This window comes from Agelaius tricolor, unplaced genomic scaffold (genome assembly GCF_023055355.1).
Source record: "Agelaius tricolor isolate 1412-34295 unplaced genomic scaffold, bAgeTri1.0.p SCAF_18, whole genome shotgun sequence".
Lineage (NCBI taxonomy): Eukaryota > Metazoa > Chordata > Aves > Passeriformes > Icteridae > Agelaius > Agelaius tricolor.
Genome location: NW_027269278.1, coordinates 15,311,033 through 15,337,772, shown reverse-complemented (window position 1 = coordinate 15,337,772; position 26,740 = coordinate 15,311,033). Strand labels below are relative to the sequence as shown.

At 55.7% G+C, this 26,740-nt stretch overlaps 1 protein-coding gene and 1 long non-coding RNA gene across 2 annotated transcripts in view; one reads left to right on the top strand and one right to left on the bottom strand.

Annotated features, from left to right (window-relative positions):
- The first annotated feature begins 1,279 nt into the window (after window positions 1–1,279).
- The window catches only part of LOC139597923 (uncharacterized), a 38,260-nt gene continuing 12,799 nt past the window's right edge, over window positions 1,280–26,740 (top strand). The window contains exons 1-2 of the long non-coding RNA XR_011681777.1: window positions 1,280–1,636; window positions 5,676–5,855. This is a non-coding gene — a long non-coding RNA (uncharacterized lncRNA). The remainder of the gene's footprint in view (window positions 1,637–5,675; window positions 5,856–26,740) is intronic.
- HRH2 (histamine receptor H2) lies at window positions 13,160–25,449 on the bottom strand. Its single transcript, XM_071443480.1, has 4 exons — window positions 25,093–25,449; window positions 18,429–19,941; window positions 15,215–15,380; window positions 13,160–13,479 (listed from the first exon to the last, which is right to left on the bottom strand). Exons 2-3 carry the CDS (start codon window positions 19,547–19,549, stop codon window positions 15,362–15,364), a joined length of 1,140 nt encoding a protein of 379 aa, XP_071299581.1. The 5' UTR covers window positions 19,550–19,941; window positions 25,093–25,449; the 3' UTR covers window positions 13,160–13,479; window positions 15,215–15,361.

The window sequence follows — 26,740 nt, the reverse complement described above, 5'->3', positions numbered from 1 at the left end:
GCAGGAGCTGCCCTTCATGGCAGGCTGCAGAAGATTGATGTGTTTTTGAAGGCAAACCGGAGTTTTTGCCCTGAATCGGTGTGGACGCCTGCTCCGAATGCTAAGCAGCTCCTTGGAAAGCAGTTTCAAAGAACAAAGGGGAGCAGGATGGGGGAGCAGAGCAGTCAGCCCCCTCCTGTGGCCCCTGGAGACTGCACTGTCTCTTCCCAAAAGTCACAACAGATAATCAAACTCATAAGAAAACCCCCCCCAAGAAGTCTGGCCCGTGGTTCTGGGGGTCTGGCTGGTGGAATCCCCCCTCAAGAGGTCACAGCCTGTTTTGTGGTGGCCAAGATCCACTCCTGGAGGGTCATTTTGAGGGGGCTGTGGATTTATTTTGCTGCCACTGGTGGCACAGTGCTGGTGGGGCAGGACCTGTCCCAGGGGTGTCACCAGTTGGAGTTGTCCCTCATGGCTGCTCCCCCCAGCCACCCCAAAACTCCCACAGCGTCAGGGCCATCCCAAGTGCCCTTATTGGGGTGGCACAAGAGCAAATCCTGTGCCCCCGAACTGCCACCCCATGCCCGGGGGGCTGTCAGGGCAGAGGGTTGGGATCTGCACACTCAGCCCCGAAGTGCTCTCTCCACAGATCCTCCCACCTGCCTCTGCCAACTAATGGAGGTGATTTTCACCTCCTTTCATCTGGAAAACCGCCGGTAAAACTCATCTAACAACTTCCCTGGCAGCAGGAGCGTGGAGAGGTTTCTCTCTCGCATTCACAGCAGGTGATTCTCCTCCGTGCTGCTCGGAGATCGCTCTGGCTCGGGATGCAGAGCAGCTCAGGGAACCCCTGTGACCCCGGCCCACACTCAGCGGGGCTCTGGGATGTGCAGAGGGGCAGACATCACCCACCCTGGGCACTGCTTCTCCTCCATCCTCCCCTGTGCCTGCCCTGTGAGAGGTGAGGGGTGATGCAAACATAGCCGGCATCATTGCCAGACAGCAAACATCCCAGGGATGATGTGAAGAAGGGCAAAGAGTTCAGGATAGGGGATCCCCATGGATGCCCCTGTACCGTGCCTGAGCACGACCTCTCCTGGTGGTGGAGATGCCTGTGAGCATCCACTGATGGAGACACCTCTGTCTGGGGGTGGGAGCATCATCACAGTGAGGTGGATGCTGATATGGGATCCTCAGGAGCTGCTGTAATCTCATTCCAGGAGCAAATCACATTCCCAGCAGCCAAGGACATGTTAGGTCTTAATAAAAATGGTAATTCCCAGCAGATTGAGTTGGAAACAGGGAAGGTGGCTGTTGCTTCCCCTTTCAAGCCTTCTCCAGTGCCCATGGGGAGAGTGGTGGTGCTGGAGGAGGCAGAGGGCTGTACTAAGGATGAAGGATTTGGAAAGTAGGTTTCTGCAAAACCCCAACTCCTCACATCCTCTGAGATCCGGCCTCGGGTCCTTGTCTGCCTAATCCCTGCCCTGACGCTCACCCGAGCTGCCCAGCCATGAAAGCCAGAACTGTTTGTTTGCAGTTTCCTAGGAGAGAAATCACGTTAAAAAAAATTAATTACACACCTGAAAACAAAATCTGGCTGCTCAAGTGCACATCAGGGATAAATGGTGTGCTCCAAATGAGACAATTTACAGCTTGGGTAAGTAATGAAGGAACCCAGCCAGGCGTGAAAGCAGAGTGGGAGAGTAACCCTGGGGGAATATGGGGTTCTTTTCTCCCTGCTCCCCTTGTGCCCCATCCCCTTCATCCCTCTGACCCCCTTTTCATTGCTGCTTGCTGAGAAACCCCCATTTACCCAACTCTGCTGGCTGGAGCAGGTCCTTGTGGCCCCAACCTCGGGAGTTCAGCAGGGATTTTGAGCCCTTTTAGAGCTTGGAGACGGGAACAGCCCCCGAGAATGGGGCAGAGAATGGAGCAGAAAGATGTTCTGTGCATCCCAGGGAGCCTGGGGCCGGGTGGGACATTTCCCCCGGTGCCATCCCACTGAGCAGAGGCGTCCAGCATGGGGGGGGGTCCCTGGCTGTCCCCCGACCCCCCTGGCACCCCCCAGCCCCCGCTGGCCTTTGCAGTGCTCGCTGTGCCGTGCGTGGGCGGGCTGGCAGCGCAGCCGAGGAACGGGCAGCAATCCAGCCTTGCTGGCGAGAAGAAAATCATTTCTTTGCCTTATTTTTCCCTTTACAGTGTCCCAGCCCAGCCTGTGAGTGTGGGGATTTAAAGGGGCTGTGTCCCAGGGCCATCACACCGTGTTGGGGGCAGTGGGGATGGTTGGTGTGGCTGGATCCGAGGTGGAGCTGAGCTCCGTGAGTGGGCTGGTGGCTGTGGGTGCTTCCTGGCTTGCCTGCAGCAAGGAACAACCTATGGGGACTTTTGCTGCCCCGGGGCAAAGTTGAAGCGTGGGCAGCACCCGTGATGGGTGAGGAGATGCCCACTGCCTCTCCCACTGCCCAGGGGGAAGCCTGGAGCACAGCAGCATCCCAGGAACCACAGGAATCGACCCCCTCTCCACCCACGCCCCTCTCTGTCCCCTGTGTGCTGCCCACCAGCTCCAGCAAGGGCAGGATCCTCCCAAGCTCCCCAGCCTGCCGACAGGTGCGTGGGGATGGGAGCAGCCTCCCTTCTCCCCTCTCTGCTCCACTCCCACCTCTGCTCGGAAACCAGCCAGCTAATGATGTGAGCTGCGGAGCAGATGGGGGACCTGACGCTCCCCTCCCCGGCAGGCAGCGGATTAGGCATGCAAATGGATGTACGGAGACGGAGCCTCCTGGCCTGCATCCTCTCCACCCCCACCGCACGAATGGCGTTTCCATCCGCAGCCCCCAGGCCCCCACTCACAGCACCCCCGGCCTGGCCTGGAGCCACGTGCGGAGGGCAAACATGGCCGGACAGACGGACACGGGGTTGTGTAGGGTCCGTGCAGCCCTGCGGGGTGGCCCCTGCTTGACCTGTGAATGCCGCCTGTCCCCGTGTGATAGCGGCGGTGCAAGAGCTGCATCAGCTGCATCGCTGCCTCCGCGCCTCCTTGCGCTCCTCTCGCAGCCCCAGCGGCGCTGCCGTGCCCCGTTTGGGGCGAGATGCTGGGCAGGGAGCTGGGAGCAGCGCTGGGACAGTGCCCCAGCTGTGCTGACTTCGGGGATGAAGTCCCAGCCACAGGGATGCTCTGGGATGCTCTGGGATGCCGGCAAAGCTGCTCTTGCCCCGGGCAGCACCAAGAGGCATCAGTTTAGCTCCTGCAATGCCCGTGACCACTTCTCAGCCTAAAAAATGCTGTGAAATGTGAGCTGGCAGAAGCAGGACAGTCTGGCTCCGTCCTACTTCACCTTCAAAACCTGTGCAGAGCTGGAAAGCGCAGGAAGGTTTGGGGCTTCGTGATGCCCAACACAACCACGTGCCCTGGGGGGACTGAAGCAGCTCCAGTGGAGACCAGTTCAGCCGGGAGTGGGAGCAGAAAGGACAGCCCTGTTCAGCCCAGCCCTGCAGCTGTAAAACCAGCTCCAAGAGGACACAAAAACTGCCCTTCCCAACATGGGGATGAGACTGTCTGCACCTGCAGCATCACTGCCTCAGACCCTCTGTGCTACTGCAGCAATGCTGTTATCTCTAATGCCTGGGAGCGGGAAGGAGATTAATATTCATCACAAGGGAGTGGAGCATATGGAATATGAATAATGCTAATTGTGTCTGTATAGATTTAGTGTAAGAAGCTTCCATGCATTAAGGAGGGAGGGAATTAGTTCTCTGAACCGTTTCAGACTCGTTTCTGGCAAAGGAGTGCCTGCCTGCCTGCCTGCAGGTTGGGAGACAGGGGTGAGGATAAAACTTGAGTCCTGTGCCTGAGTGTGGGAGAGGCTCGGGGTGCAGGGGAGCCTGTGCCTCCCAAACACCAGAGTGATGGGGCAAACTCAGTCACTGCAGATGCCAAGGAGGAAAATGTACCCCTGTGAGCCCCACAGCCCCATAGCCATGGGCTGCTGCAGCCAGAGGCACCTCCAGGTGCCAGTGCTGGAGGTGACTCTAAGCCTGCTGTGCCTGGGCTGCTTTTCCATGAGTGTGGCCCCACTGGGCTTGGGTCCCTGGGCCAAGAGTAGTGCAGGGCTGGCACTACTCCTGCCCCAGGTGAGTTTATCTGCCCCCAGGTGCATGGCAGGCAGGGAGCTGGCAGAAGGCAGTGCCCTGTGCACTGGGAGTTGGACTGGGAACGAGTGCTGGGGGCCAGAAAACTTCATGCCTTAAACATTCACCCCATTTGCCTTCTGGGGACGAGGGCTGGTGCCCCGATTTAATCGAATCAGCTCATGGCTTTAATGAGGTGAGGAGGAGAAGGCTCATTTGCTCAGCCAGGCAGGGAGAGCAGGCTGGGCACTGCAGGTCCAGGGCTTTGCAGAGCGCCCCCAGGCTCTGGTGGGTGTGTTCCCTCCTCATGTGGCATGGGCTGACTCGTGGCAGCGTCACCTTGGCCATGGGGGACTGGTAGGAACAGCAGCATTGGGCTCCCCTCCCTGCAGCTGAGCTTCCCCTGTGCCCCAGCACTGCAGAGGGGTTCAGGCTGGACACCCCTCCTCTGCTGTGCTCCCCAGAGATGCTCCTGTGGCAGCAGAGAGCTCAGGAAGGGTTGGGGTTGTCCCTTTCCTGCAGACTGGAGCTGGTCAGGGAGATTTGGCAGCCTCAGTAGAGGATGGAAAACACCTGGGGTCCAGCTGCTCCCTGAGATCCCTTCTGGCATCCCTGCAGCTGCCGTGGGAGGATGCTCCAGGCCTTTCCCCACACTCTGCAGGGCCAGCAGCTGCAATTGTCTCAGGCTTGACCATTGCCCTCTTCCTCCCCTCTCCTCCCATCCCCGAGAACGTGATTCCTCTTCCTGCACTTTGATCTCTCCAATTTTTAGCTCGTTCTGGCTGCTTTATAGGCACTAATCCCTCTGCAGGCACTGGGGAGAATCCACCTACACTCCATGCAGTCTTAAGTCTTATTGTGTAAACAAAATCTCAAACACGAAATCCCTAATCCTTAATGGTTGGAGCCTCGGATACCTGTTCCCCCGTGTCCTGCCCGATGGAGAATGGAAGAGGGGGAAGGTCTCTGCCATGTTTGCTCCCATCCTCACCCTCAGCACAGATTAAACATCTGTACATGCTTTTAACCTTGTTTTTTATTTCCTTTCTTCCTCCCTGTTCACACTGGTGAGCCACCCTGGCCCCCTCCCTGCTCCACTGCATTTGCTCAGCTTAGGGGATCAAACTGGGTGACATTTGGAGTTGGGATATTTAAAATGCAAATTTCCCCTGCACAGATGAGTGGAATTTGCTCCCTCTTATGAAGGGAATGTCTGGGGAGAGCCGAGCACTCTGGCCAGCCTGCTCTGAATGAGAAATGCAGCCAGGGGAATCCCTGCCTCCCCCCAGCCTGGCACTTGTGTGCAAGCACTGGTGCAATACCCACCCTCATGGCCACATAGAGAGAGAGAGAGATTTCCCCCAAACACAGTGAGAGGTAGGAGCTGCAGGGCCAGCAGAGAAACCTGTGGTGTTTCTGGATTACAGCCAGGGAGGGGGAGATCTCGGTGGCCGCTGGTGTAATCCCAGAATTGATGTTTTTTCCCTCTGCACCCGGGGTGCTGCTGATGTATTTGTCTCTCCCTCCCAGCTCGGAAATTAAAGCTTTCACCACTTTTCTTGCTGCAGAGGAACAAATGTGCGTCTGAGAGGGAGATTTACACTTTGCTTTCCTTTCTGGAAATGGAGCGTGATTTTCCAGTGACTGCAGATGCTGGGCCTGTCCTGACGCCTTGAGAGGAGCTGCTGGGTGGGGAGAAGGAGCCCCCAGCCATCCACCCTCCCTGCCTGCCTGCTGCAGCAAACCAGGTGGGTTTACACCCCAGAGGGTCTGGATGAGAGGGCTGCAGTCCTGTGTTTCCCCCTGTGCACCCACAGAACTCCCTGTGCCCCCCTCTTTCCTCCCCCTTCCCGGTGCAGCTCCAGGCTGGGCTGATTCACCTCCTGGCATGGCTGCACTCAGAACCTGCTCAACCCCCACGGAGGGAGAAGCGCAGCATCTCTAGGGAACAACACTCCATTTGCTGCCAACCCCATCCAGGATGAGACTGCAGGCACCAGACTGCACACGGGGGGCACGGGGCTGTGGAAATTACAGCAGGAGAGGAGCAACCCCGGGTTGGGAAGCCCTGGGAGGGCTGGGGGGAGCTCACCTGGAGCCATTCATGTGCATCAGCTTCATCCCTGCCTGCCCACAGTCCCCCACTCACGCAGCAACAACTTAAAGCAAAGGGAAAAACCATAAAGCAGGAGAAGTTCAGGCAGCTCTTTGGGCTGGTCCTGGGCTCCTGCAGTGACTGGGGGCTCCCTACAAACCGTGATGCACCGAGGAATATCTGGAATGTCATAAATATACCCTGGGAATGAAGGAAAAAGGATTTGAATTTCAACTTTGATGCATAATGTGCTTTCTCTAAAAAAAAACCAAACAAAAACCAGCCTTCTTGGCAGGGACCAGACAACTTCACACTAAATCTCCTGCAGGAGCATGTTGCCAGTTGCAGAGATAAAACCTCAATGAAACACAATTAGTTTCCACTTGGATTAGCCGAACCCTGGTCTCTCCTCCCACCCAGACACCCCGGCAGCGGGATGGGCTCGGTGGCAGCCCCTGTGTCCCCAGCCCTGCCGGGAGCGGGACGGCTCTGCCCCCGGGGGAGGATAACTCTCTTTTCAGGGCTAAGGGGAGCTGACAAGTCATGAATACACGAGAGCCGAGCGCTGCGGGGCAGCTCCTGTGTCTCACCGAGGACAGCGGCTCATCACGGCTGGTTTGCTGCGGTTCTCTGAGGTTTGCTGCGGAGCCCGGGGCAGGGTCTCCATTTTATCCCCTGTGGTCCGGCCAGCTTGGGGCTGGGGCATGGCACAGCTGCCTCCTTACCCAGCTCGGTCCCGAAGGAGGGAGGAGCACACAGAGGGGACATGCTGGTGGCAAAGGTTGCTGAGGGATTTTTTTTCTTTAGGCAGGAATGTCTCGAATAGTGTATTTATTTTTTTCCTTAAGGTCTATAAGCTGGGAGGTTCTCTAGTCTTGGAGCTTTAGGTTTAAGCATCACTCATGGTGGCAGTGTCTCACCCCTGTTTGCTCCTGACTCCTCGGTGTCACTCTGAGCTCAGACATGTGTCAGGCTCACTTGTGCTGCAGGCACATTTTTGGAGCAGGCTCACGCCTTCAGGCTGGGTCACAGCGCCCCAGTGCCAGGCTGGCAGGAACAGATCATGGGGGAGGAAGGAAAAACAGCCTGGAGCCATCCCTGGGATGGGAGCACTCCCCAGGCCCTGCAGGTTCTGCCCGGAGCCATTCCTGGGATGGGAGCACTCCCCAGGCCCTGCAGGTTCTGCCTGGAGCCATCCCTGGGATGGGAGCACTCCCCAGGCCCTGCAGGTTCTGTCTGGAGCCATTCCTGGGATGGGAGCACTCCCCAGGCCCTGCAGGTTTTGCCTGGAGCCATCCCTGGGATGGGAGCACTCCCCAGGCCCTGCAGGTTCTGCCCGGAGCCATTCCTGGGACGGTCCCCAGGCCCTGCAGGTTTTGCCCTGCTGGAGGCAGCTGACAGAGGCACCAAGAGTTGCTGGCAGGGCTCTGAGGGGAAATCAGCCTGTTAATTAAGAGCTTAATTACCCAATAACGAACGGTGGTGGCCTTAGCTCAGCCTCGAAGCAGGCCAAGCGAGTGAAGTGCCCTCAGGGAGGGTCAGAGGAGGTGAGGCGAGGGCAGGCTTTGCCTTCTGCAAAATTTGGGAATATTTGCAAGATCTGTGCATGGAGAGAACAGAATCCTGCAGCCCCCTCAGTATCTCTGTCCCTGCCATCTCCAAGGTGCCATGGGAGGACAGGGGTGGGGGTCACTTGTCCCTCCAGCAGTACAAAGTACCCCAGGCAAGGGGGGCACTGCGGGGTGGCCATTCCTGCTGGAGGAGGAGGAGGAGGAGGGAGGGGAGCTTGTGAGCTGCAAAGGGAGAAGAATTTCCTTGGCTTGGTGTGTTTTGCTGCAGAAAGGCGGTTTCAGCTCCAAGGGTAAGGGAAATGAAACAGAAAAATGCTTCCTATTAAGCAAAAGGGATGGAGAGCCGTGCATAGCAGAGCTGTCTGCAGGGGCTGCTCGCTCCCACAGGGGGCTGGGCTGGGCAGAGGGACACGGGGACAGCCACGTCCACCCCCGAGGGTGGCAGGCAGTGCCTGGGAGAGGGCAGCTGGGTGCTCCCCACACAGATCCCTGTGGTTCCCTGGGCAGGTCCCGTGGGAGATGGGGATGCCCCAGCCCAAGGTGTGGGCTGAGATGGGTCTAAGGAGCTGCTGGAGGGTGTCTGGCTGATGCCTGCAGCCTGTCCTGAAGGTCTCCTGACTGCTGGGACATGGGCAGTGCCAGCACATCCTCCTGCCCTGCCTGCAGCCTCGTGGATCCAGAGAACAGCCCCAGCAGAGATTCCAAACCCAGCAGTCCCCCTTGCCCAGGGCACACCTGCAGTTCTTCATCAGGGGATGTTCTTCCCCATTGCTTTTAGATTTTTTAAAAAAGCTGAACAGACCTAGCAGTTTTGTAGCAGGAAGAACAACATTCATTCTGGAGCTTTCCCAAGTAATTCATCCTCTAAGAAATTAATTATCAGCACTGGGGCTGTGTTTAATCACCATCAGTCCCTGTGTGCCCGGGGTCGGAGGGCGCTGCTGCCTCTGCCTGCAGCAGCTCCAGGCTCCTGCCGGCAGGGAGGGGATCAGTGCTGCCCGTGGGATGGGAACGGTGAGCAAGGAGAGCAGACCCATCCCTGACAGCTGTGCAAACACCCCCGGGGTGGCAGCACCTGCCAGCTACGCCCAGGCTGGGTGGAGGGACGGGGCAGCCCAGGTGCTGAGAGCGGCTCCGACACCCACACAGAAGTCCCAGGGTGCTCATGGGGTGGGGAGCAGGAATACAGCTCTGGGAACAGGGCTCTGTGACCCCCATCCTGCACTGAGGACAGCTAACCCTGGAAACAGGGCTCTGTGACCCCCATCCTGCTCTAAGGACAGCTGACCTTGGGAACAGGGCTCTGTGATCCCATCCTGCTCTAAGGACAGCTTACCTTGGGAACAGGGCTCTGTGACTCTCATCCTGCACCAAAGACAGCTAACCCTGGAAACAGGGCTCTGTGAGCTCTGGGAACAGGGCTCTGTGACCCCCATCCTGCACTAAGGACAGCTTACCTTGGGAACAGGGCTCTGTGATCCCATCCTGCTCTAAGGACAGCTAACCCTGGAAACAGGGCTCTGTGACCCCCATCCTGCACTGAGGACAGCTAACCTTGGGAACAGGGCTCTGTGAGCTCTGGAAACAGGGCTCTGTGACCCCCACCCTGCACTAAGGACAGCTAACCTTGGAAACAGGGCTCTGTGACCCCCATCCTGTACTGAGGACAGCTAACCCACACAGGCAGTGCACACACACGTGGGTGAAGCTGTGTGGCACACGGGAAGGAGGATGTGACAATGTCTGTCTGCTGGGAGACACGGGGGCACCTGATCCAGCAGAGCAGCCTCTGCAGCTGTTTCCCTGACAAAAGTGTTTGGTTTGGTGGGAGAGTCTCAGTGACAGTGGTGGTGGCTGCAGGAGTAGGGAGGGGAGCGCTTGCCTGAAGGAGGCTCTGGGGAGGAAGGAGAAGGAAAGGACAGAAGGACAGAAGGACGTTGGACACATCCCTTGGCGATGACCAGACGGCTCCTTGCAGGACCCACAGCTCGCTGCCTGGCCAGGGGCACCCAGATCTCCAGGGCCAGCTGTGCCTGGTGGGGTCCTGGGCCTCCAGGAGAAGGTTTGTTCCTGCTGGGGGAGAGCTGGGGGTGATGAGGGGTTTTGGGGACCTCTGGGACTGTTGAGCCGCAGAAGCTGGAGGTCCCCCGATGTGTTTCTGTCATACTTGTGCCCTCTAGTGGCTCTGTCCTCTCTCTCTGGTCCCTTGGCCACCATCCCAGTGACACCACCATGCTCCTGGTCTCGGGGCCACCACCCTGGGGGTGTCGGGGTCTGCCTGTGCCTCTGGCACTGCCAGCCTTGGCGTTCTTGCTGGTGGGGAAATGCTGGGCAGGAAGGGTTTAGCTGAGGCCAGGGAGGCACCTGATGCTGCCTTCCCCATGGACATCTCCTTCGTGCTGGAAGGGAGTGCTTGTCCTTGCTTTCTGGATGCTTCATCATGGAAATGTGATTTTTAGATTAGTGGGGAAGAAATGGGTTCCATAACCTTTCCAGAGGCATGATTCTCCAGCCAAAACTGTTGGGTGAGTGACCCCAAAATGTATTTTATTCCAGAAAATCCAATCTTGAGATTTCTAACACAAAGTTTCTCATTTTCCACTGCTCGGGGCTGTTCTCTACCTTTCTGTTCCCTCTGTGTTTAATCACATGACAGCCTGAAAAAAACAGCCCCAACACAGTTTTTTTCTCATTCTACTGATGTTTCTCTTTTATCTAAAAGAAATAAAATGCTCCTTTGCCTCTGGCCTGTGGCAACCACCACATCTCAGCTGTGCTCCTGGGGGACAGGATGCCTGGATGCCCTGCAGCTGCTCCTGCCTCCCCTGTGCTTCTCTCCTTCCCTGTGTCTCCTCTTTGCAGGTTTTTGGACCCTCCCCAGAGCTGTGCCAAGGACAGGAAGGGTGGTTTGGTGGAAGGAGCCCAGCCAGGCTCTGTGGGTCCCTGGGGTGGCTGCTGGAGCCGGGTGAGGATTTGGTGGCACATTTGGGGCAGTGGAGCTCCTGTGTCCCCTGCAGGGACAGGGGGATGGGGATGTCCCCGTGCACTTGGCAGCCAGCCCTGCCTCTGCTCCCTCCACTAGCAGGGGATATTTCCTATCTGTGAGAGCAGATGTTGGTTTGGAGCTTCCTAAGCAGTTTCTCTTCCCTCTCAGAATTGCTGCTTGGCGAGAGAATTAAATTCCCTTTTGTTGTCAGTTTAGAGGAGAACAAAACCAAATGTCACCTGGAGAAATTCTTGCCGCTGCACCCCCAGGGGATGGAACGGTTGCCTCAGGACCAGGATTAGCCCATCACTGGGAAAGCCGATGGTCCCTGAGGGGATTAGACAGATGATCGATGCTGGGATTAGTTCGTGTGGTGGCTGCGGTGACAGCAGCGACCCAGAGCAGCAGCTCCACCCTGCCTGGGCTTGCACCGAGCCAACCCCACCCCAGCCCATTCCCGGGGTCTCTGGGATGGTCCCTGAGCAGTGTCAGCCCTGCTGCAGCCAGCCCTGCCACAGATGTTCTGCATTTTGGCTTTCTCCCCCTTCCAGCCTCGTTAGTATTGAAATTAAAAGCAAGTGTTTGTGAATTGGTAGCTGTTCTCCAAGACCCTAATTAGCAAATCTCTTCATCCCCTGGGGCTGCAATCTAATAATCAAAAAAAGAAAACCGAAAAAAAACCCAAAAAGCCCAGCACCCAAACAAGCCCCAAACCTTGTTTGATAGATCGGGAGTGCTACTGGAACAGTAGGAAACGGCTCTTCCTGCTTAGTATGGTAATTAAACACTTCAATTGCAATTATTTTTGCAATTAGATAAGCCTCTAATTGTTATCATAGGTGGCAGGGGTTTGGGTGTGTGTTTGCCAGTTCCTCCCGGAGCTGGAGCAGAAGCGTGGATGCTCCTGGCCTGCTCCTGCCGGGTTTGTTTGGGGAGGAAAAGGGAAAAGCTCCCCCTGTGCAGGGACCCAGCTCCTGCTGCTCTCCAAAGCTGCTGATGAGGCAATTTCTCCATCTGCTCTGGGGGCTCAGCCCAGGAGTTTCATCGCTCCTCACCCCAAGGCCGCAGGAGGGGACCTTGCCAGCCAGGGCATCACCGTGCTGGGGAGGTTTCCTTGCCTGCTGATGTTTGGTGGGATCTGGCTGTGCTGGGGGCACTGGGGCTGCAATGCTCCCCCCTCTCAGCTTTCCTTGCTCTTTGGGAGCCAACTGCTCTCTGTAACCCCTAATCAGTGGTGGAAAGGGGAAACCCACGGAGGTGCTGGTGGCAGGTGGTGACACCCAGCGCTGGGGTGGCTCAGGAGGTGTTGGGGAGTTGGGGGGAGTGATTGCGTGTCACCCTGATTTTTTAAGATTTTCTAAGCCTTCTGATGTTTACATTCTTGTAGCAAACTTTCTCACACACCTTCTGTAAATAACTTATTGGTTTGCATCCTTTTATGGAGGAGGAGGAATTTGACGGGCTGTTGGTTTGCCCGGTGTCATTGGAGAGGTGGCACTTTCACCCTCTAATCCACTGTCACTTTTGGAAAACTATAAATGTAGGACTCAGAAAATAAACTTTCCCTTTTCTTCCCCTTGAGAGCAGCGGTGTGAGCTTGTGTTGTCCCATGTCCTGCAGTGACGATTGGGGTGCGCTGTGCCGGGTCGGGGAGCCCGGCCCCGCCGTGGGTGGTGGCAGTGGGTGATGCCCTGGGTGTGGCCGGAGCTCGGGGCCGCTCCGAGCCCGCCCCTGGGGGACGGCAAAGTGTCCCCTGCTCCATCAGCTCAGGGACCAGGAGGGATCACCAAGATGTGCTCCGGGGGGTGCCAGCCTTGCCCAGGGTAGCTGTGCCTCTGTTTTGGGTGTTTGTGCTGTGTGTCCAGGTTCTGTCCCAGCAGAGGGATGGGGATGGGACAGCAGGATGGAGCAGGGCAGGGAGGCTCTTCCCAGGACAAAGCACACCCACAGAAATCAAATATCTCATTTTCCTTCTGTCTTAAATAGATTTTTTTTTATATACCACTGATTGTTTCTGCCCCAAACCCGTGCAGAAATCTTCTCTTTTGGGAGCCTTCATGTTGAGCTTCTCAGGAGGGCAGAGCCTTGGGCAAGCCCTGGCTGCTCAGTGCCTCCCCAGCAGGCTCCAGGGGCTTCTCTTTGCCTGGCACTAGGGCTGGGACAGGGGATGTGGTGTAGGGACAGCCCCAGGGATGGGAAGCAGCCTTGCCCCAGTGTGGATGCTGAGGGCCTGGGATGTCCTGTGCACAGATATTCAGCACTCGTGGCTGCCAACATCCACCACGCTGAGCCCTCTTGCCATGTCACCCCATCTTCCAGGGCCCCTCTGAGGGGTGGGTACTTCCCTAGGACACCAGGGAAGGTGGTGCCTGTGTTGTCTTTCTCCACCCTAGGCTGGTCTGCCTGGCACCACGACCTCAACAGCAGCTCCTTCCCCCTGCAGCCTGAGCCACTGCCAGGGCTCTGGAGAGGGCACTCCCAGCCCTGCCCTGCCCTGCCAAGGCTTGCACTGCTTCCTGACCCAGCTCCCCAGGCCTCTCTTGTGCTGCTGTGGGGCTTGATGCTGAAAGTGCCACTCCCCACAGGATGGGGAGATGTTCTTCTGCAGCTCCTCTGAGGGCTCTTCTAACCCAGCACCTCCCTGGGAAGAAGCCTGGGCAGCAGAGGCCTCTCCAGCAGAGTTTGGGGATGGAGTGATGCCATCTGCCAGAGCAGGGATCCTGCAGGGGAACAGAGAGGGTGATCAGTGACTTTGCAAGATGCAGATGGGTCCATTTCCCCCCTCTCCTGCTCTCCAGCGTAAGGGGTGCTGCCCTCAGCACCCAGGGCAGGACTGTGATGTGATGCTGTGAGGATGCTCTTGGCATCCTCGACTAAATGCTGAGTGCTGGCAATTGGGCAGAGCTGAGCAGGCTTGCATCACCCCAAGACCTGTCACCCAACGCCCCTCTGAGCAATATCACTCTGCTTTGTGGCTTTCTCTGCCTGCTCTTCCTGTCCCTCAGGCCAGCTAGCAGCAGCAGGGCTGAGCTGTCAGAGTTGTAGCCTGGCAAAAGTTGATGTCCTGGAGCTGGCAGTGCTCTGCTCCTGGGTGCTGCCTCTCCCATGGCCCCTCTCCCTGCTGTGGGTCAGGGAATTTTTTGGTCAGGAGCTCTTTGGTTGGGTGTCCTGTATGAGGTGGTATTTCCTGTCCCCACCCCCATGGTGCAGAGAGGAAATCTGTGGTCACACCAAGACCTCAGATCTCCTGCAAACCTCTCCCCCAGACCTCTGCTTCATTCTGCTGATTAGATCAGCATCCTCTCAGGGGATGGCTGGCATTTTGCTTTTACCTCACAGAAACTACATGTGTCTTAGAACATATGCACAGGGACAGAAAGCATGAAGCAGAAGAGCTGGAATTGGTGTCCCCTCTGCCCCTGCTGCTGGGCAGTGACAGCAGCAGAGATGACTCTGCCTTGTGTCTGCACTGTGCCTGCCCTGGGGACCTTCACTTTGTGCTTTGTGGTTTCCAGACTGGAAGGTTCACTCTGTTCCTGCTGCAGGGCAGCAGTGATGCCTTCTCCCCAAAGAACAGCACCTGCAGCCTCCAGTCCTCTGCTTCTCCTTCTGCTGATGGGCAATGGCATTTCCAGGGTGATTCACAGGGGGTACCTCTGAGCAGGGCAGGTTTATGGTGCACCCCTGGGTACAGGCCCCCGCACCCCAGCTCTGTGTGTGGGCACACAGCACCAGCTCCTGTAATTGCTGTGACCTTGGCTGAGGCTGGAAGTGCTCAGGGTGCAGCAGGGACAAAGTGTGCCCAGCTTCCAGCACGTGGGTGACTCTATTTCCCCCCAGGGCTCAGTCAATATGGAGAGCCCAGGTTATCAGCAGGCAGCATTGGAGGGGAGAGCATGTGGAGGTCAGGGTGACCTTGCCTGACTTCTCCTGAGAAGGGCTGCACAAAGTGGCTCTCTGGAGCTGAGAGGCATCCCCATGCATGGCAGTCGTGGCCTCCAGCCCAGCACCACTTGGAGAGAGCAGCAATGCCTGGTGCAGCATCAGCTCTTCACCTCGGGAGCCCTGCCAGCATCTCCGCCAAAGCTGCTGGCAATTTCTGGGGATGTAGGCTTGCATGAAAATGAAGTGTGCTGGAAATTCATGGTCTGAATGCAGCTGCCTCTGCAGTGCATGAGGAGCAGGCAGGATGCAGCATCTTTCAGGCTGATTCTATAATCCCAAAACTCCAGGGCAGCCGCAGAGGGGGGCCCAGCTCTGTGCACCTCCCCTGGGCTTGGGACTTGCTTGGAAAGCAACCAGTGATGGATAAAAGGGTGAGGATTCCTCTCTGATGGTATCACCCTTTGCACCAGGCACCACCAGGAAGGGATACCTGCACCAGGAAAACTGCAGTGGATGCCACAGCAGGGAGAGCTCCCTCATTTTCACCAGGGACCCTGGCCTTGTACTCACCCTGCAGCTCTTGCCTCTGCTGTCGAGTTTTGCGCTGAGGAAAGCTGAGCGTTGTCTTTTCAACCTCACAGACAAGATTTTGGAAGAGGGCAGCCAGGAGTTGAAGGCTGGGAGATGTGGGTCCTAGGGCAGTGGGCTGGCTGAGACTCACAGGAAGGCTCCAGTGCTGGAAAGGTAAAATTGCACATGAAGAGAGAGAAAGAACAGTCCAGTCTGTCAGGGCCAGCCTGCTTGAGCCTGGCTTTGCTCTGTGGAGCACCTGGAAGTGTCTGCCTGAGGCTGGCAGCTGGGGCAGGCGTGTTGTGACCAGGACAGGGACCCTTTCCAGTGGGAACTGGCTTCTTCTCTGCCCATATATTGTGGCCATGTCCTGTCCCATGCTGCTCTAAGCACAGATGGCATGCAAGAATGGATCCACAGCCACTCATTCAGCTCCAGAGTTTTCTTCCCCAGCACATCCAGTTAGTGCTGAATGCTCCCTCTAATGGAATTTTAATCTCTCTGAACATCAGGGTCTGGTCTCAGAGCCTACAGAGCAAGCCAAGCACCAATTCTCTTCAGAGCCCTGTCCCACTGCACTGAAACAGGTTCCTGAGGTCCTCTGGTTTTCTTTACTGGTTTTGTGCGAGTTGCCTTCCTCTCTGATGTCTGATGTGGAAATGGGAGCAGCTGTCTTCCCCTTGCATCTCTGCTTGGTCCTGTACTCTCAGCCCTACCTGGTCCTCACTGATGGAAGTGCCCTCCAGCCCCCAGCTGCTGTGGAGGTCCTGTGGCTTTTGATTCCCTGCCCTGCTCATGACTGAGGCTCTGAGTGACCCTTGAGACTGGCTGCAGTGCTCCAGTATTTCCACTCTTGTTTGTTAGTCTTTTCCCTATGCCTCATAACTGAAAAGAACATTGTTATTAAGGGCAACAGTTCAAAATTCTGTTTTCCCTTGAATGATCCCACGGAGCTTTTCTGAGCAGAGCTCTTCTGAGCTCTGGGTGTTCCTGTCTGGGGGGTTATGAGTTTTTGGAATGATTTATGTTGGTCTTTTCCTGTTAACATGTTCAGGGCAGATGACTCTGAAGACTCTGCAGAGAGGAACCAGCTTGGTTTGTGCTGTGGGTGAAATTGGCTGCCACGTTTTTGGTGAACAGGTAAATCCTGTGCTCACCTGTCTTGTGTGGCATTAGTTGATCATCTGCCAACAGCAGATCTTGGTGCATCTGACTGTGGAAAAAAGGACTGGAAGGGGCCACATATGATCATTGGTGCATGATTGCTGTGAGGTGAGAGGGCTACGAAGAGAAGGAGAGAAAGTAAAAGCAGGTGCTCGAGCAACTCTTATCTGATTGTGAGTGGAAACCACAGTGGTGATACTGTGGAGGATGGGGTGGAGCTCGCTGGATTTAGAAAGGTCAGGAAACATCCCCTTACTTGAGTGTTTCCTGTGGGGAACCAGGGAAAGAATCTTTTCTACCCGGAAAAGCTGTGAGGGTAAAAGCCAGGAAATCAGTGACCCTGCCCTCTGCCTGAGGAACAGAAACCCATTTTTCTTCCCCTTTAATCTCCCTCCAAGTCATTATTGTCCCTTTGTGGTAAGTCAGCATTTTGAGAGGACACTGACATTATATTCTGTTCTCTCTTGGCTGTGCAGGGAAGTCCCAACAGCCTGTTCCCCCTGAGCTCTCCTGGTTCAGCTGCAGAGCCTCAGCACAGAGCTCCTGCTTTGCCCAGGGGCTGCACTTCTGTGTGAGTAAACAGGAGAGCTCCCTTTGTCTCTGTATGTTTGCAGAAACACCCCCACCACCTTAGACACATTTTCCATATGTTTTTATACACAACACAATTTGCCAAACGCTGTAACTTTGGGCTCCTCATTAATTCCTTGGAAATGGAAAAAGGCAGCCCCAGGAGCTGCATTCTTGTATTTGTTCCTGTTAATCCATCCCTCTGTATCTCCTTTTCTGCACCCCTCCCTTGGGTACAGTCACATTGGTGCCCTGGGGGAGGCACGATGCTGGATCAGCCTTTTGGATGGCTCTGAACTTTGGTTCACCTCCCTGAGTTCTCCTTTCGGTGGCTTAAGACTCTTTCTGGGGCAGGATCAAGGGCACGTGCCGGGAGAGCGCGCGAGCCGAGCGCGGCTCCTCTGCCGGCACGCTGGGAACAGGGAATCAAAGGACTCCTTATCTATGGATGGAAAGTTTCTGGGCTGCTTATCAGGCACTGCTTAGAGGTTAGATTATCTCAGGAGCAGCAGATTGACAGCCTGCCTCTCCGCTCTCCTTGTGCTTGGCTGGGCGAACACCTTGGAGTGAGGCAGTGAGAGGGTGGCACAGCCCTGTGAGGATGTGGGTGCCCAGGGAAGGGGCTGGGGAGGCAGCCTGGCATAGAACTTGCCCACTTTGCTCCCATCCTGCTCCCTCACCACACCCTTTGCTGGGGCTGTCCCTCGTAACACGCTTGGGGTGGCACTGAGGGATTTTTTTGCTCTAACTTTACATGGGCATTTGTATTTCTAAAAATATCTGCCAGCCTAATTTGGGCTACTCCTGCCCCTTTCCAGAGATGGGAATGGAACTTGCTGTTGGCTGAATTCACTGCTGATGGAAACTGGTGGCTGAAATGCTGAGGGTGTGTGGCTCAGACGGGGAGGGAAGTGGCTGAGCTGCTCTGCAGGGAGCTGGGAACCCAGACCTTGGCTCCTGCAGGGACTCCCAGCCTGGCTGCAGGTGCTCTGACTGTGCCCCAGGACTAATTCCCATCTTCCCTTCTGCCGCCTTTCCTGGCCCCTGAAGCTCTGCTCTGTGCCCAGAATTTGGTGTCCGTTCCTCACAGGGACACAGCTGATTTTGGGGGGCAGCCCCAGCTAAAAGCTTCACCCCATTCTGTAAGGCAAATTCTGGTGGCAACTGTCCCCATTACCCAGAAAAGCCAGGGGACATTTTGTGCTCCCTGTGAGCGGTGGCAATTCCAGGGGAGGCCCAGCCATGTGGGAAGCTGGAGTCCCTGGAGCTGTGCTGCCAGCATGGAGGGGATGCAAGCTGGGTTCTTATGGGTGGTGAGGAATTTCTGAGTGGCTGAACTTAGGAGTTGCCTGGGCAAGGATCTCCAGCTGGGGCATCAGTTTTTTGCTTAAAGTCCATGGACAATGTGGGCTCCCCACCTCTGCCTTCCTCTCTGGGGCCAGACCTACCATCAAAGTCCCGAGTGTAAGAAGGCTCTTACCTCTTGAGGGCTCCATCAGTGAGCAGAGTCCCCTTCTCGTTCCTCACCTCCAGCTTCAAGGGTTTGCCCTCCTGCCTGCCCTGGCCCTGCCTGCCCCTGGGCTGGGCCTTCTGCAGGGGAGGCAGGTGGGAGTTCCTGGGGTGTCCCGTCCTGCAGCAGTGCAGCAAGTTCTGGTAGGCCACTCGGAAATCCTTGTTGAGTGTCCCATAGAGGATGGGGTTCAGGGCTGAGTTGGCATAGCCCAGCCAGAGCACAATGGACATGGGTGTGCCTTTGACCTGGCTGTCCCCCCACACGCCCCGGTAGGTGAAGAGGGTGAAGTAGGGGAACCAGCAGATGATGAAGGCTCCCAGCACCACTGCCAGTGTCACGGTGGCTTTGTGCTCCTTCACCATGGGGGGCACGGGCGCGTTGCCCCACGTGTGGTTTATCCTCTTGGCTTGCTCCCTGGCTATCCTGAGTATCCGGTAGTAGGTGATGCACATGATGACCAGAGGGATGTAGAAGGTGAGCAAGCTGTCCACCAACCCGTACACAAGGTTCACTGCCAGCGTGCACTCCTTGCTGCAGGTGGGGCCTGTGTTTTCCACTGCTGTCCCCTTGGTGTTCCAGCCCAGGTGGATGGGTAGGAAGGAGACCATCAGTGAAACGGTCCAGATGACAGCTAAGCCCACGGCCACCCGGGAGGGAGTGACCACCTGGCCGTAGCGGAGCGGGGTGGTGATGGCAAAGTAGCGGTCCAGGCTGATCATGAGGAGGTTGAGGATGGAGGCCGTGCACAGCATGACGTCCAGGCTGGTGTAGATGTTGCACAAAACGCTGCCAAAGGGCCACTCCTTGGTGAGCTCATAGAAAGCAGAGAAGGGCAGCACCAGCAGCCCCAGCAGCAGGTCTGTGATGGCCAGGGAGACGATGATGCGGTTTGTCACGCTCCGCAGCCGCCGGTCCAGGGTGACGGCCAGGCAGACAATGATGTTACCACAGAGAGTGATCACGATGAGGATGCCCAGAAAGAACCCGACCAGCAGCTGCAGGGGGGGGTCCATGCTTTTTTGAGAGCTTGTGTGGTTGTAACATGGATCCATGGTGTCACTGCAAGGATGGAGCAGTCCTGCTCTCATCAGCTCCAAAGCTGCTTGGAGTGAGCCTGGACCAGGCAGGCCTAGAGCTCTTCCCAAAGTGATCCTTGTTCTACAGGGACCTTGGAGAACATTGCAGAGTCACTTTACACGTTCAGCCTTGTGTGCTGGGAATGACATGGTCTGGGAAAGATGTGGCACTGCAACTCATTTGTGCCTGTTGGCCCTCTCTGGGAGCTCAGTGCTGGAGCCGATGCCCTGTGGCAGCTGCTGGTGGATCTCAACTGCTTCTTTTCCTTTCTTGCCTTCTCTTTTCCTCTGAGTGACCATTGGGTCAGGTCCTGTGGGCTCTCATGCCCTCTGCATGTTTGGTTGGTGACAGTGGTCAGCAGTGCTCCAGCAGGGACAGAGCTTTGCCACCTCCCAAGGACAACCTGCAAAAGAAAGTGTCTGGTGAGGTCCTGGCACAGATTGCCCAGAGAAGCTGTGGCTGCCCCATCCCTGGAAATGTTCAACTCCAGGCTGGATAAGGCTCTGAGCAGCCTGGTGTTGCAGAAGATGTCCCTGTCCTTGGCAGAGAGGTGGAATGAAATCTGTAAGATGCCTTCCAAACCATTTTGTGATTCTATAAAAGCATCAAGTCAGAGCTGCAGTGGGCAAAGACCCTCTGAGCTTCCCCTCAAACCCTTCCAGAAGCAGGGTGTCTGATCCTCTCTGGCTGCTCCAGCCCATTTAAACCCAAACTGAAAGTCCTTTGGCAGCCAGGCACCCCTGTACCTGCCAGCTGGGCTCTCCCAGCCCTAGGGGTGCCCATGTCATGGAGGGATGTTGAGAGAAGAGCAGGGATTTTAAAATTGTCATCTTCCTATAGGCTTACAATAAACATGAGAACGAGGAGGATATGAGGAAACAATTTTCCTGAGATAGCAGTTCTTATGCAGTTCAGCAAAATTAGTCACAACTACGTAATTTCTGAATCTTGGCTGCGGCTGCCGATCTCATTAAACTTTGTCCTTGTGTCTGTGCTTTGCAGCAGCCATCCTGCCATATCACAAATCACAGCAGCTCCTGTAACCTGTATGGGAAATCCACACTCTGCTCTGGGTCCTGGGAAGGGAAGAAGAATTTCCCTTGCAGGCTGATTTTTCCTGGCTGTTTTCTGTCTGGATACAAATAACAAAACGCCACATGTTGCCAGGGAAGAAACAACAGAGCAAACCACTCTAACTTAAAATGAGCTGCTGGTTTTGGTGATCTCAAGACCCTGCCACTACTAGACTCAAAGGTTCCTTGGGTCCTTGATTGGAAGCAATATCCCTGTTGGGAAGATACCTAAAGGGGAATTGAGGCAGTGCAGGGACAAGAAAGAGGGCTGGGAACGGCTGAGGAGCTGGACTGACTTGCTGACCCTCATGGATCTGCCTGTGTCCAAGCTGTGGTCTCCCAGATGATCTGAAGGGTCTCCCCATCCTCCTCAATGTGCTGGTCCCTGTGGGTGGTGCAGGACCCAGCTCTGCAGGCTCCCTGCACCCCGTGGAGCAGCAGGGAAGCCTCCCTGGTGGTGCCCAGGATTGTGCAGGAAGGCAGAGCTGCAACAGGCTGCAGAGATGGAGCGATCAGAAGAAACTCCAGGAAAGGAAAAGATCCAGCATTGTCAGAGGACAAAGGTGAGATTTTTAAACTTCCCCTGCATCAACAAGATAACAATGTGGTGCAGGTTGAAATATTCTTCAGATGATTTATGTCTTTGATTGAAGTCTAAAGGCATGGGGGCCACATGAGGGAGTATTCCAGGGAGACTGCATGAGTAAACAATCCCTGATTGCCAGGAGCCATGCAGGGGAGAGATTGGGACTGGACCACTGAGATTAGAGGCGACTCTCACAGCCCTGCTGCTTCTAAAGGCATGGAAAGCAAACAACAAGCCACAACCCAGCCCATGGGAAGCCTTTTGCTGAGCAGAGCAAACTCCTTGGCAGACAGGAAGCCCTCTGAGTTTGGGTGCTGGGATTGAGGCTGCTGGGAGAGGGATGTGAAGCTTTCAGACACGGCAGCAGCAGCGTGTGGAGCAGTTCCTCACCTCCAGCTGCAGCACAGGCTCTTGCCATGGAAAGCTCTTTGTTCACTCACAAAAGGAGTGTGGAACAAGCTGAGCGCTGCCTGCCCACTGACGGCAGCGAGGAGAACAGGTTGTTCCCACAGAAGGGTATTTCCAAGTGAAAGGGATGTGCTTTCATTGCTCCCAACATATGGAAATGGCAGATTAAATTATAGGGGGAGTAGCACACTTAGAAAATGCTGTGGGTGGATGGCAGCCTCCTACGTGGCTGCTTCACCACACACCAACAACCTGCTCCCGCCTCTGGCTCTCCCAGCTCACATGGGCTCTGCTGGTGGGACCCAGCTCTGGGCACTTCAGCTCCTGCCAGGCTGCCAGGGCAGCTCCTGGTGCAGCCCTGCCATGAAGATGTGCCCAGAAGGAGTTTTGCTCCTTATTTCTTTTTCAGATTAGCTCAGGGCAAGGAATGGCCACTTGCAAGGGGACAGAGGTGTCCCCGTCCCTGCAGAGGAGCTCAGGTAGTGCTGGGGACTCTGCAGGGCTCAGCTGCCTGCAAACCCTTGGGATGTTCCTCCATGCAATGGGGCAGGATCTGCCTCCTGTCAGCTGGGATGTGTGATGCTGCAACCCTGACTGTGGTGGAGGTGTGGGACACCTTCCCATATCCCCCAGCCAAATCATCTCATGGAAACGCTCCCCCAGGAGAGCACAGCCTCTGGACATGGCTTTGCAGGAAGAGCAGGCTGGAGGGCTGGTACAGCTGGGGGGCTGTCAGCTCACTGCCAGCAGGACACAGACCATGCATCCAGCTCAGAGCTCTCTCCTGGAGCATCGGCTCTCTGTGACTCCACATGTGCTCCTGGCTTTGTGCCCAGGTCACTCACAGCCACCTTCACTACCTGTGTCCTCTGCTCCTGTTGTGTTTTGGCAGAGTGAGTTGATTTCCTCCTCGATGTACGAGTGGAGCAGCTGTTTCCCATGGCAGTCTTTCCAGCAACAGCCGGAATAAATGACACCTTTCCTGCCCTGTCTCACCAGGCAGCTTTTACATTTACCTGCTTATCCTCATTATCACAGCCTGGACCTGTTTGTGGTTCAAAATCACCCTCCTGACATTGAAGGAACCAGAGCAGGGCACAGCTTCTGGGTCATCTTTCTCATGCCTTTTCCATGGCACTGGTGTTCTGATTGACACTATCTCTGCTGTGAAGACTTTTCAGGTTGTATTTGTTGTTGCACTCATCCTGGGGTTTTCCAAAAGCCAGATATTTTTCCTATGGTGTTTTCAGCTGCTTAGAGCAGCAATTTTTGCTTTTTGCTAAGCCTGTGAGCTTGTGCCAGCCCGATGTGTTTCTATTTATCTACAGATCCTCTGATTCTTCTCCTCTAGTACTTAGTCCCTTGTCCAGTGCAGAACTTTTCCCAAGTTTCTCACCAGTACATTTCTCTTAAAGAAGCCCTAGTTTTCTGAGTCAAGATCACTAATGAAAACCATTAAATAAAATTTACCTCTAGGCTGATCTTTAAGAAACTCTGTTAATAGCCTTCTCTGGTGCATTAATGATCTTTCCGCTGTAATATCCTATCGTCTCCCCATTATCCTCTTTACAATTCTCATAATAATTTCTGCTTTCTCTTGCCTGAACAGATATTTTCTTCGCTGTTGCAGTCCATGTTGCATTTGATCCACCGTTTTCCTCTTTAAAATGGCATTTATCTCCTCTGGGGAGTGGGTTGTGATTTATTAATGGGAAATTTCTGTTGCGTTTTACCCTTTTATTCCCCCTCCCCATCTCTCAGCATCCTTTCCTCCAACATCATTAATTCCAGCACTTGGTGCACTTTTGCAGTAAGATTAATGGGATGCAGTGCTGGCTCTGGTAGGGAATGCATTGGCTGCTCTCCCTTCCTGTGCTTCTACTCCTGGCATAACAGGTTTGTTTTGAACCTGTTAAAAGCCCGGGTACATTGGCACCATGAGCAGACACGACTCGAGAGGAGCACTCAGGAGGTGCCTGAATGTGGCAGCCTCTCTTTGGGAAGTATTTCCCACTTCTGGAAAGGACAGAGGTGGCTGGGGGCTCAGGAGAAGCACCACATGAAGCCTTTTAGCTCTGTCCTAGGGACAGGAGGGCTGTGCCCTTGCAGACCTGAAATGTTCCCCTGCCTCTCATGATAGCTTCTTTCCGAGAAAAGAGCAGGCAGAAAAAGCTCTTTGCACTTGGGAGCAAAGTGCATTCCCTTGGTCATGCAGAGCTCGCAGCAGAGCATCATGGCTTTTTCTAGAATTATATTCAACTCCTTCCTGAGATGACACATCTGGGCATGCTGGGAGAGGTATTTCAGCCAAGAGATGGGAAGGAGTGTGGGGGATTCTTCTGGTCTGAGACAGGATGCCTGAGGTCTGATGGTGGGAATTGCAAAACTCCCAAGCTGGGAATGGGTTTCTTGATCTCCTGCCAGGCTCATAAGCCTGATTCACAATGGGACAACAGCAAATTTGTCACAGGTAGGACTTGAAGGCAATGTGGGAGAGGACAAACTCAAGGGGACACTGCTGTCTTGCCTGGCTGCATCCCCAGACACTTCTGTCCCTGTTCTTTGGGCTTCTCCAGAACTTGGTGCTCTCTCTGCCCTATCCCAGTGTGGTGTCTGGTACCAAAGCAGCAATTATTGCCTCTGGCATGAGCAGAAGGGCTGGGGGAGCCAGGACAAAATTCCCATCACTGCCACCAGCTCTCTGTCATGCTTCCCCAGGAGGAAAGGGAAGAAGCTCTGTGGGTGAGAAGCTGTTCAGGACTCCTGAAATCAGGAAATGTGAAGACCAATGTGGAAATGCACAGATCAGTCAGCATTTCGAAAGTTTGCTCGGCAGACAGTGTCCAGAAAAGGTGAAACTGAAAACAGAGGAGTTGGGCTCATGGGTGTGCTTGGAGCTGCCTGAGTTTCTGGGATTCAGGCTCCTGCTGAAGCTGATTCTGGACAGGGACAGGGAGCACGGGGCACCCCTGGCACTGCCCAGCCCTCCTGTGCTGCAGCCCAGCCCGGGGGTGTCCTGCCCACAGATCTGGCCATGCCCTGGGATGGGCAGATTCCCAGCAGATTCCCCCACTGCCAGGGCGTGCAGGGCTGGATGGAAGGGCTGGAGTGCCCAGGGAAAAGGCTCGGGCAGGTCGGTGTGAGAAGTCAGCAGCAGCCCCTGTGGGGAGGCTGCTTGGGCAGAGAGGCTGCACACCACAGACGTGCAGGGCTCTGCCTGGGCACGCTGCACCCGTGTCCTTCCTCTGATGTTCTCGGATCCAGCTGTCCCCACCAGCAACAGCCAAAAAAGTCCCCAAACCGGCCTGCACTCAGCCACCACAGGATGCTGATGGCACCAGCACCAGACAAGTGACACCCTCTCGCCCGACCCAGCTGTCCCAATGCAGGATCCCACTCAGCAGGGACCCACCAACCCTCCTGAATCTCACCTAAAAAGTATTTTAGCAGCGTAACAACTCAGCAAGAAGTAAGGCAAAAGCATTACCTGGGAAAGGTGCTGCTTTCTCAGAGCCCCTGGGCGTGTGGGAGGCTTCAGTGGCTGCAGCGACTCCAACTTTGCCCCGGTGCTGTGGCTGGGGCAGCGAGCGCTGCGAGCGGCGCTGCCTCGCTCCGCTCCTCTGCTCTGCTCTCCTCCTCCTCCTCCTCGCTCGCTCCCTCCTCTCGAACCAGCCTCTCTCCGTTCTCTCGTATCAATACCCGGGCAGCGGTGACTGCAACATGAGTCAGACCTGAAGTGGGTGGGATCAGAGGGCGAGCTCAGACACCGAGGTTATCATCCGGCAAATTTGAAATGCTCAAAGCGAGCCCGGCTCCGAGCGCACGGCGTGCCGGGCTCCGCCGAGCCGTGCCGGGCTCCGCCGAGCCGTGCCTGGCACGCAGGGGGGGTGGGATGCCTGCTGCCTCCCGCTGCTGCTTTCTTGAGTGTTACCCTCACCTTCCTCACGCACCTGAAGTTTCAGGGCCCTTGCTGCTGCTTTGCCATGTGCCAAGGTTCCTTCCCTCCCTCCCGGCTCTCTTCTGCAGGCACACACTTGCCTGTTTTAGGGAGCTCTGATGCTGTCACTCATTCCCAATTTTTGGCTTTGCAATTCATGTGAGCCCCCTGAGAGCAAGCACAGCTGAGCCTGGAGGATATCAGGGAGGCTCAGGGAGGATGGTGACTTTTGTGTTGAACTGGGGACAGATAAGGACAAAGGTTGGGTGACTGTTAAATGGGTGGAGGGAGCTGGAGCCCAGCCAGCTCTGGGGTGCAGATGTGCTCCTTGTGCAAGGGGACATGGCAGGAAAAGCCTTCACTGTTTCATCTTTCCCTCAAGCTGCTCTCTCCTCTCCTGAAGGGTGTCTCCTTTGCGTGCGATAGCAGGGAGGAACCACGAAATGACAAACAGGCAGTGACAGCCTTTCGTGTCTCTCAAATCTTTCATCTGCGGGTCTCAAAGCACTATGCAAATATCAGCTGCTGGGCCAGCTGTGCAAGGAGCTGTTTTCCCTTTTAGCTGTTCCTCCTGAGCAGGGCAGATCCCGGGCTGGCAGCAGAACTCCAGCAAAGCTTGGCCACCCCCTGGCTCTGCGGGGCTGGGGAGAGCAGCCTGGGGAGTCCTGTGAGGGAGGTGCTTCCAAGTTCCCCATGCAAACAGCCAAGAATGGGCTTATTACAGCCTGGATGTGGCCCTGGGCACACTCCCTGCTGCTCCCCCAGCCGGGCTGAGCTCCCCCAATGCCCTGTACTGGGAATGGAGAGCACATCCCAGCCTCCCTCTCTGCCAAACGGGGACGCAGTGGCACTGGCACACAGACCAAAATGCCTTTGATCTGTTTATCTCTGCAGACCAAAGCACAAATCTATCTTTAATAAGCTTATGATCTGCTGGAACCAGAGAGTTTTCCTGCTGATCAGCAGCCCTGTGATGTGTCTGGGGTAGCTGAGCCGTGGACTGGCTGCCAGATGCTTCTCTAGTGTCTGGAGTGTGCAGAGCATGGATGTGGAGGGATCCCTCCTCACAAACAAGATTTAAATCTGCTCAGGAATGTCTGCGTCAGCCGAAGTCTCTGAGGGGTTGATTTATTACAGGGCCCCTCGCTTGGCTCTGCTCTGTGAGGGATCTTTCATCAGGAAGTCTCAGGGTGGGAAG